Genomic DNA, 10,186 nt, shown 5'->3' with positions numbered 1-10,186 from the left:
CCGGAGCGGGGATGGAGGTTTGCCCACAGCCGTCGGCTTCATCTTCCCTGGGCTGCCTCCAAGCCGCGGCGGGGCTGAGCGTGGAGGCTCCAGCGCAATCAAGTTAGAGGTGCTGAAGGAGCCCGCAGGCGTCAGCGCTGCCGCCCTTGGCACTTGCTTCTGTCCGTGGGAAACGTCACCGTGAGATGGATCAGCCAATGCCTCTGCTCCATTTAACCCAGCGTTCGCAGGCGCCAGCAGGTCAGCGGAGATCTGGTAACTCCAGGCACACATGACTAAGCCTAATGCAGATTTAATTTTCCAGCTGGAGAAAATTGCCCTTGCTGGAAATCCTGGGCTGGTCTGATGAGCTGATGTGCTGCCTGGACAAAGCAGGAGCAGGGAGAAGACTGCCGGCGCTGAGCCGGCATCCCTGGAGGCAGGCAGTGCCTAGCTGCATCCAGGAGGAGAGGAGCAGCATCCCGCAGGGCATGGCTGCTCCCACGAGCCGTGTGCTCTCCGAGGAAGTGCAGTCTCCCATCTCATTGTCTCCTGCTGCTCAGCTGACGGAGATCCTTGCTTTTTCCAGCGACAGATGGGCCACTTAAAATAGTCCATGAGCATCTTGTGCTTTTGATAATAACTCAGTCCTTTCTTGTGTGTGAGGTCAGGGTATTTTGGGGGATGGGGCTCTCCATCTCCCAGTGTGAAGTTGGGTTTAACTCTTTTTTTGAGCTGTACTTGGGACGAACCGTGCTGGGGATGAGGAGGAGTGTGACGGGAGACACATTTCAAGGACCAGACTGAACAAATCCCTTATCAGGGTCCAACCCGAGAGCTGCATTTGGTTCGTGTGATGGAAAACTCCCTTTAAACCAGTTGTCGTGTTGCTACTGGACTCGTCCGTCTCCATCTTGCCAAAGGTCCGAATCACCCAGACTGAGGTGTATGGCACTAGTGACTGGCCCATCTGGGACATCCCTAAGGGAGGTGGCTTTCTGAGGAGGGTTTCTGACCTGCTCTTTCATAGATCAGGATCTTGCACGACTGTGAAGGCTTCACATGCTGTCTCCTCCTTGGCAAGCTCTCCTGCTGTCCCACCAGCCGTCCTCTGCCTGTTGTCCCCTCTTCGTGACCACGTCTCTCCTGAAGACCACATGTTGCACGTAGCCCATGAAAGGGCACTTGATTGGCCATGGAGAGCATGAGAAGTTTCGGTCCTTGTTCACTACAGGGCTGAGGCACTGGGGACAGTGTCCTGGGATGCCGGTACAGAGATGCTCAGTGCTGGAGAGTGGTTGCCTCCAGCTGAGCTTTCCATCTCCGGCAGGAACCGGGCTAAAACAGGCCAATTTCCCTCAAAAGAGGCACGAAATGCCCTTTTTGGGGCAGTGCATCTCCTGGGCTTTACGAGCTTGGGTCTCCACGTGGCTCTGTGGCCAATGGTGGGTGTGATCTGGTTCCCTCAGAAAGCCTTTTGAAGGCCCGGTGGGCATTTCTACAGAGCGATTTGAAGGAATTCTTTCTGCTGGGAACACATCAAAACCAACTTTCCCTGTCTCTGCCGTTATATAAACTCCTTTTAACTGCTGGATGCATTTCCTCGGAGCCCTCCCACCCTCACGGTGCTGGGAGGTTGGATGGAGCGAGCTGTTCCATCTGATGCTCAGCCCCCCCCATGGCTGGGACAGCCTGGCACAGCCTCCGTATCAGGATGTGACCTACTGCCTTGAGCTGAGCAACGATCCAACTTGTCCCAGGTCTCTGGCACCAGATCATCGCTGGAGGCTGCAGCACTGCACAGGCTAAAGCCTTCAGAGAAGGGGCCACCTGCAAACTGAAAGACCTGGTGGCCTTTCAAATGCTGAGTGGACTCACTGCGTTCACTGGAAGGAGTTAGATTTCTGGATGGGGAAACTGAGGCACAAAGTCCATCAGGAGGAAGAAATCGGTGGTAGTGGAAAGGAACCTCTCCAGGAGCTTGGATCTGCTTCAACCATGGATCATCTTCGTCCTCCTGTGGTCTGACGTCCCCGCTGGTGCATCCTCAGCAGCATCCTCATCCGTTGTCTCATTTGAGTCTCACAGGTCCAGTTCCAGCCCTGGCTAACGACAGCGCAAGCCTTCGTCAAGTCGGGCTCATGAAAAATAAATAGCCCTTCGACAAAAGCAGCAAAATTTGTTGCAGGATTGATCAGAGCTGCAGCACTAGTAAAGCTCTGAGAAACGCTGTCCTTAATTTTTTAAGGACTGAATTATTCAGTGCCCCGTTGGGGTGGCTCGAACACCACCACGAATGTGAATTTAACGCACTTTTGCAGTACCTTCTTCGTAAGCTCTGATCCAAAGCAACCCAGTGGTCCTCGTGCTGTGCCACGGGCAGCTGGGCTGATCGGGGAGGTGGACAGAGGGGTCCATGACATGTTACCCGAGTCCATTAGCGTGTCTGCCTGCCCCCCTAAGAGCAGCAGTCGAGAGCTGGAGCACTTCAGGGTCTTATTTTTCGTGGGAGGTGGGAAGGGAAGACAGAGGAATAAGGGAAACCCGCCAAGGCATTTCTCCAGCCTGCAGTGAGTTCACTACCGGTGTTTCCAGTTTCAGAGGTGATGAGTTTGTGTTTAATGGCTCAGGAGTATCTTTTGCCTGTGAACCGCCTGTTTGCTTCCTGCGCTGCGACTCCCCTGGTGTCCTGCAACAGGGAGTTCCCCGCTTTAAATGCGTTTAAATATGTTAAAATGGGCTGGGAGCCTGCCAGCTCCTTACGGCTTGGTCCTCACCCACCCTGCCAGGCTGCTCGGACCTTCACTGCATCCTCTAGCACCTTTCCTCAGCCAAATTGCCAGGTTGAGTGTTGTTTTACACCTCCTAATCTGCCTTTTAGTTAGGAAACTGAAGCTCAGGTGCGGGATAATCCTGCTGTCCTGAGCAGGGCAGGTAGCCCAGGCTGAGCTTTACCCTGCTCAGCACCATCTTCCCGGGCTATGCCCGCTGCACAGCTCAGCCCATCTTTCCCCGTCCCTCGGGGCTGTTAGGAGGGTGAAACGAGAATGCACTCCATAAATATTAATGCCATTATCAATTCTCGGTCATCGCTGTTCCTCGCCTGCTTCCAGATCTCCGGCTTTCATGTCGAGTGGCCCAGCGAGGCGGAAGAGAATAATGGCAAGGGAGCAGGTTGCTTGAAATATTTAAGCCTGAGTTATCTAAGACATTGCGAATAATATATGTGTCAGAGGAGCCAGGCTTGGATTTGTGGTTATGTAAGATCTGCATGCTTTCTTTCCTGGCCTCGTGATTGTCTTTATCACTGGGATGCTCGGCTGCTCTAGCTGCTGACGATGACCAGGAACAAGGCACGGATCCGAGAGGGTTCGTTGCACAGCTGAGGTCACCGGAGAGACCTACAGAGCGTCCCTGGATGGTGGCAGGGATGGAGTCAGCCTCCCCTTGCCCCAGACCTGCTGGGAGGCTGATGAAGATGGGTCAGACTCGGATACGATACTTCTTCCCCTGATCTTTGCAGCTTTGGGGCTTCCTGAGCTGGAGGTGGTTTGTATATATGTCATAAGGCAATGATTTTCTCATCCGGGAAGGTCTCTGCTCTGCTTCTGAACCCATGCAAACTTTTAGCCACCTGCAGACTTGCACAGCTCAGCGACCTGGTGGGTGAAGAACTGCTTCCTTTGGTCTAAACCTACCACTTCCTAACCCTATAACCCTAACCCGAACCCTAACCCTTTGGGGGATGTCTCAGGCACCTGGGATGGATCCTTCAAGCCCAACTCCTCCAAGACCACCCAGTGCCTAAATCCGCTCACCACTGCTGGGCCTGACCTCGTCCCTCTTAGCCAGAAATGTTGGTTTTGGCCTCAGTGCATGGAAGCGACTCTTCCAACTGGTGCTCAGACATTACCCCCTGATGCGGTGGGATCCTGGCAGGCACAGGCAGCACGCAGGCAGAAGGAGAGGCTAAGCATCCATCTTCTCTCCCAAAATGCAAGCTCTCCATGCTCCCTGGCTCCCCGGCTCCTCTTCGTTGCTCTGATGGACCTACGGGATGTGTGCTAGTGACTTCCTGAGCCTCATCCTCCGCAGCACCTTGGCCACATCTGCCGCGTGTCCCATCCTTGTCCTTTCCCCGCGGACCATCTGGAGCAACCAAACCTGCACTGCAGCAGGCGGGGTGCCCGACCCTCAGCTCAGTAAGCTCTCCAGGGTGTTTGCAAGCAAGAAAGCAAGCAGCTTCTTTACGAAGCAAAGGGATTTGTTGTGGGCTCCCGGGAAGGAAGCAAAGACGAGCAAAATCCCCCCGGGTCTCTGCATGCTCCAGGGTCATCTCTGTTGCATGCGTTGGCCACGTTACAGCGACAAGACTTCCACCGCCTGACCTCTGCCTCTGACTCCGGCACTCAGCCAGCAGACAACATCCCCAAGGACTCCCAAAGCCGCCTCGCTCGCTGCCTTCAGCTCTTGCCTGCTGCGCTGTAATTATCCTACAAAGTCGCGGGCTTATTTTCTTCAGACCGATATTCCTCTATCACAAGGATCAAAAGCGCACATTGAAAAGGTCGCCCCGCTGGCAATTTGCTTCTGCGCTCAAATGCCACGGCTGGAAGGCAAACAGACGTTGGCAGGATCACCTTGGGAAAGCTGCATCCTTCTTTTCCCCTCTTGTTTTAGCTATTCGATCCATTTGTTCCTAAACCAAACTGGCGAAAACGTGGGGTCGTGGCTTTTGTCCTGCTTCTACTTGCACATTCGTTAACTGTTTCCAACGTAAGAAATTCTCTGAGCAGAAAATAGGCTGTTTTGGGAACATCTTAGAGAGATTTTGTGGCTTTTTGGGAGCCGCAGATGTGAAGATGAAGACAACAGCATTAGCATTAATTGTCACCAATTACAGGAATACACTATCTGTCTTCCCATCCTCCCTGCTTTAACGGGACCACGGCATTACGGCAGTGTGACCCCCACAAAGACCCTCACCTCATGGCAGGGTCACAGCAAGATGCTCCGTGCTAAAGCAGCCCAGCCTGGTGATTAATAGCTCATTAAGACAAATAACTCAAACGACCCAACTGGAAAGGAGCAGCTTCACAGCTAAGGTTGCCGCGACCTTCCTGGGGTTATATCCATGGGTCATGGCACCTTCTCCTGGGTCAAGCAAACTCCTTGAAGCAAAGCTGCTGGGTTTTTAAGTCTTTCTGCAGAGCTATGGGAGATCTCGGCAGGAGGAGCGGGGGGTGGTTGGAGAGGCTGTTTGCAAGAGGGAGAGGTGCTGGCCCGGCTGAGATAGCACCGTGCGGGGGGGTGAGCACAGGGTCCCTCCACCCTTGCACACACACAGGCAGGGAGGAGGGATGAGGGCTGAAGGGTCTTTTCATTTCTGTGGGTGCTGCTTTGTCAGGCAGCGGGGTTCCCTCCAGGTAGCCGTGGGACAGGACCCCGGTGGCCCTGGGAACAGGCTGAGTATGTCCTGGGGCTGCGGTCACCCCCTCGAGCCCCGCCACCTGCATTGTCCTGCCTGTCCCCTGCCTGCTCAGACTCCCCATGCCTCGCTGTCCTCGGCTGCTGGCAGGCAGCTCATCTGAGGGAGCTGCCTTTCTTAAAGCTCTTTTTTGTGTCTTTATGAATAATTTGGCAATTCTGCATTTGAAGCAGGGGATGTCTCTGGGATGGGGCCGTGTAACGCATGCTGGCTCCATGCCCTGTTGCATCCCGGCTCCATCCGCCGTTGCCCTGGGGCTCCAGAGCTACAAAGGGATGTGCTGCCAGGGTGTGAAAGCTGGGGAGGGCGTCCCTGACACTGGACCAGGCAGTGGATTTCGGAAGCCCTCAGCATGACCTGCTCTATGGCTGATGGCTGGAGGGGGACCCGCCGGCCCTGTCTGTGCTGCCTCATGTCTGGTAAAGCCTGATGGAGCAGTTTGGGGGCTGCAGAGGTATGACTGTGGGAGGACGCGGGGTCTGAGCTCGGACATATGCCAGATGCAGCCCCCAGCAGCATCTCAGGATGGGGAGCTCTGCCGCCACTGAGGCAGAGGAAGCAACGGGCATGCCCCGTTCCCTTCCCCAGATGTCGGGTCCATGGTCTCTGTTAGCGCCTTGGTGCACGGCTGGGCTGTATTGACTCCCCTCCAACCCAGGGCTCGCTGAGACTCTGCAGACAGGCTCCTTGGACCTGCCTCGGAGGGGTCCCTGGGAGTCCTCTGAGGTGCCTCCACCCCCCGCTCCTGGGATCCCTGCTCCGGCGGGGGGGGGACAATCACCAACCAGCCCCCCTTTCTCTGGTTGCTGCAGGTCCTCGATCACCTCGAGGATCACCTGAAGAGATCCCAATACTTCCGATTCCTGTGGTTCCCTCACAGCGAGAACGTCAGCGTCATCTACCAGGACCCCACCAACAAGGCAGGTCCCACCGGGCTCCATGCATGAAGGGGGAAGGGCCTGTGCACAAAGCTGGGTGCCCTTCCAGAGCCGGCGTTTTAGGATGGGCTTGCGGTGCAAGGGCTGCTGATCAGGGAAACAGCATTTTGGGGCTGGTCTGGACTCTGCCTGTGCTCCACAGCCTGCGGGTCCCGGGACACAGATGCAGCTGGGGCTGTCCAAGCTCTTCGCATCCTCATGACAAAGCCTGGTCTCTTTCTGGGGCTGGATGTGGCCCTGTTTCATCACGGGAGAGAGATTTGGGGAGCCCCGGGGTGCCCTTCTCCAGACCCCCACTCCCAGCTTGGTCCTGGTCCAGGCATGTGCTCCCCTCTTCGTGCCTGCTGGCAAGAAAGCTGCAAACCCTGCTAGTCCCTAACGACCATCATCTTCCTCTGCTTGGCTTTGCAGCCCCCCTCCTCCTCCGCCAACTGGTTGTGGGATTATGCTGTTGGCTATTACTTGCTGGAGTTTCTGCTCTGGATCAGGTAGGAGCATGCTCTGGGCAGTGGCTGGGGACAAGAGGGGTTGGGCAGGTTTGTCCAGGGCTGGCCTCATCCAGATTTGTTCTCTGCATCTCTACATTGAACCCTGTGCTGCTTTGCTGGGAGTCCCGGGGAAGATGGCAAGGGAGGACTGTGACCCGGAGCACCCCCATCCCTGGGGAAGAAGGAGACTCTTGTTCTCCTCCAAGAAAGCTCCGGTGCAGGAGGAGCGGGTTTGGGCTGGGATTGATGTCTGGGGCTGCACTGCCCTCTCGTGTGCACAGAGATGGAGCAGCGTGCCGAGGCGGCGTGGGTTTGCAGCAGCAAATGAGCTTTTTGGGAGACGGTGTTGGCTGTGAGCATGTCCTGAGCACTAGGGTGGAGAGGGGAGATCCAGCCAGGTCATGGAGACTAGGCTAGGAAGCAGGACCCTGGTGGCACAGAGGAGCTGGGCTGGACTCCATGAAGCGGGAGAAGAGGGACTGTGGCAACTTAGGACTCTGCGAAGGGGTCCACCCTGCCACTCCACCCTGTCCCCGGTAGCTCTCGGTCGCCCAGCGCGAGGATGCCCAGTGCACAGCCTGGGAGGCACTGAGGTCTCAAGGGGGAGGGAAGGTGATGACCAAGCACCCCCTTTCTAGCCTGCAGCAAGAGGAGGAGGAGGGAGCTGAGGGCAAGGGTGTAAGGTCCAAGATCGGGTGGGGTGAGCACAGACAAGCTCCCGGCAGGGCTGCAGGACCCCATCGGCTCCAGCACCTTTGGAGGATTGCAGCTTTGCTGCTTTGCTTACAGCCCCTTGAGAGGGCATCCCCTTGCCCAGCATCCCCGGGCTGTGGCTTGTGGCATCACAGCTCACAGCCTGCCCTTGGCAAATCCCCGGGCAGCAGCTCTGGGGTCAGATCTCACCTCCTGCTCTCTCCCCTGCAGCACCTTCGTGCCCAGCTTGGTGCGCTGGATCAACCGCTTCTTCTTCTGGCTCCTCTTCAGCTCCCGGGTGGAGAATATTGCCATCAGCTACAAGATCTTCAACTACGAGTGTCGCTTCAAGCAGCACGTTCAAGACTGGGCCATCCCCATGTAAATGGCTCTGCAGACCCTCCCTGTCCATCCCCAGCCAGGCTCAGTGCCCAAACCACATGCCATCCCCTGCCTGTGCTCTGCCCCAGCCCAGGCTGCCTGGAGCAGGAGCAAAGCCATGGAGAAAGGGACCTGGCTAGGAGGCACCATTCCTGCCTGCAAGCTTAGCATGGGGACCTTTCTCCATCCCTGTCCTGGGGTACCAAATCCATGCCACACCATGTCTCGGGGCTTTGTGAGCCCAAAGCAATGGGAGGGATGTGCTGGGACATGCCAAGCCGTTCCCTGAATTAGCATGGGGCCAGGGATGGAGCTGTGGGGATGGGGGTTCAAACCCGAAGAGAGCTGGCTTCCCATGCTGGCATTAACTGGGGCTGGGGCTTCTCCTGGGCAGTGAGAAGACGAAGGAAGCTCTGCTGGAGCTGAAGGCCGCCTTGGAGAACAACCCCAAGATGGTGGCTCACTACCCTGTGGAGGTGCGCTTCGCTCGGGGGGATGAGATCTGGCTGAGTCCCTGCTTCCAGCGAGACAGCTGCTACATGAACATCATCATGTACCGGTGAGCCATGTCCCCACTCCACCTCCCTCTCCTCCTCCTCCTCCTCTTCCCCGGGTCCGGGTGCTGGTGCACCGGGAGCCGTGCCCAGAGACCTGGCAGCGGCAAATGCACAGCTCAAACGCACCGACACCAGCTCTCGGCTGGTACTGGAGAGCCGGATCGAACGAGCTCCTGCACCTTCACCCGCTCACCCCACTCAGACATCTGCAGGAACCAAGCCAGAAGGGATGGGGTGGCCTTGCAGCACCCTAGAGCCCCCCGCCTCTGTTTCTTGAGGATGTTGTCCTACGTGAGGGTCCACTGGCCAAGTGCTGGTGGCGTGCTGGTTCCCAGAGGGTTTCCATCACCCGGTGCTGGTCAAAGAGCCCGTGATGGGTCCCTGGGGTTGTCCTTCTCCCCAGGTGGGGGTTTCTCAGGGAGGTTTTCCTGGGTGTGCAAATCCCCCCACGGCCCCTGCTAATTCCCTCCCTGCCTGCCCCCCGCCAGGCCCTACGGGAAGAATGTCCCCCGCCTCAACTACTGGCTGACCTATGAGGGCATCATGAAGAAGCACGGTGGGAGACCACACTGGGCAAAGGTACCGACGGCCCCACTCCTCTGGGAGGAGGGGGTCTGTGGAAGGGGGTTCCTTCCCCTTCTCTATCATGGCCTCTCATGGGAGGGGAGATTTGCAGTCGAGTGGGGGTCAGAGAAGGTCCCCCACATCAGGCGGGTCCCAGAGGGAGATGGGTGCCTCGAGGAGATCATAGAATCATAGAATAGTTTGGGTTGGAAGGGACCTCTAAAGGCCATCTAGTCCAACCCCCCTGCCGTGGGCAGGGACATCTGCAACTAGATCAGGTTGCTCAAAGCCCCGTCCAACCTGACCTGGAATGTTTCCAGGGATGGGGCATCCACCACCTCTCTGGGCAACCTGTTGCAATGGTGAACAATGGTGTTCCCCTGTTTGCTACCCACCCTGGGCAGGTAGATAAGGGAATGGAGGTCCCACCACTTCTGCAGGGGCTTCCCACAGCACGTGGTGGTGGGGCTCCAGGGCCAGCAACCCTTTCCCCCGTGATGGGCAGCCCCCCTGGACACTTGCTCTCCTGCAGGCCCACAGCTGCACCCGGAAGGACTTTGAGAAGATGTACCCAGCCTTCCCCAAATTCTGCTCCATCCGGGAGAAGCTGGACCCCACGGGGATCTTCCTGAACACCTACCTGGAAAAGGTGTTTTACTGACGGAGGCAATGCAAGGGATGGAAGAAAAATCAGCTATTGCCCCCGGTTCTCGGGACACCCCAAAGCTCATGGTCCTCCGCGGTCCCAAGGTGCTGCACCCCCAGCTCTGCCCTCATCTGTCGTGACAGCAGGCAGCAAGGGCTGGCCCCACGGGCAGGGGCGTGCTCTGATCTCAATGCTAACAAGGCTCTGCGGTGCCTGGAAATCTCTCCTGGAAACCAGCAGCTCAGGGGGGACCATGTCCCTGTCCCCCTGAGACCTGTACAGCCCCACGTGCCTCCTGTCCAAGCCAACATCTCAATAAAGACCTTTCTTTGAGCAGACCTTATCTGAGCCTGTGCTTTCAGCCTGGGTGCGTGTCCGACAGAGGTGCCCAGCCCTGGGGACCGGGGAAGGGGCTTGGTGTCCCTGTACAGCCCCACTGCGGGGGTCAGGGC

The 10,186-nt window shown here is 57.2% G+C and overlaps 1 protein-coding gene across 1 annotated transcript in view; it reads left to right on the top strand.

Annotated features, from left to right (window-relative positions):
- The window catches only part of LOC103917790 (L-gulonolactone oxidase-like), an 18,294-nt gene extending 8,386 nt beyond the window's left edge, over positions 1–9,908 (top strand). The window contains exons 7-12 of the mRNA XM_009324983.1: positions 6,280–6,387; positions 6,817–6,893; positions 7,818–7,967; positions 8,362–8,526; positions 9,013–9,103; positions 9,621–9,908. Coding sequence (XP_009323258.1) covers positions 6,280–6,387; positions 6,817–6,893; positions 7,818–7,967; positions 8,362–8,526; positions 9,013–9,103; positions 9,621–9,749 — 720 coding nt within the window. The 3' untranslated portion in view covers positions 9,750–9,908. The remainder of the gene's footprint in view (positions 1–6,279; positions 6,388–6,816; positions 6,894–7,817; positions 7,968–8,361; positions 8,527–9,012; positions 9,104–9,620) is intronic.
- The last annotated feature ends 278 nt before the right edge of the window (positions 9,909–10,186 follow it).

The sequence above is a fragment of the Pygoscelis adeliae genome, unplaced genomic scaffold (assembly GCF_000699105.1).
Source record: "Pygoscelis adeliae isolate BGI_AS28 unplaced genomic scaffold, ASM69910v1 Scaffold666, whole genome shotgun sequence".
Taxonomy (NCBI): domain Eukaryota; kingdom Metazoa; phylum Chordata; class Aves; order Sphenisciformes; family Spheniscidae; genus Pygoscelis; species Pygoscelis adeliae.
The sequence above is the reverse complement of the archived record's forward strand: the minus strand, read 5'-3'. Positions and strand labels throughout refer to the sequence as shown.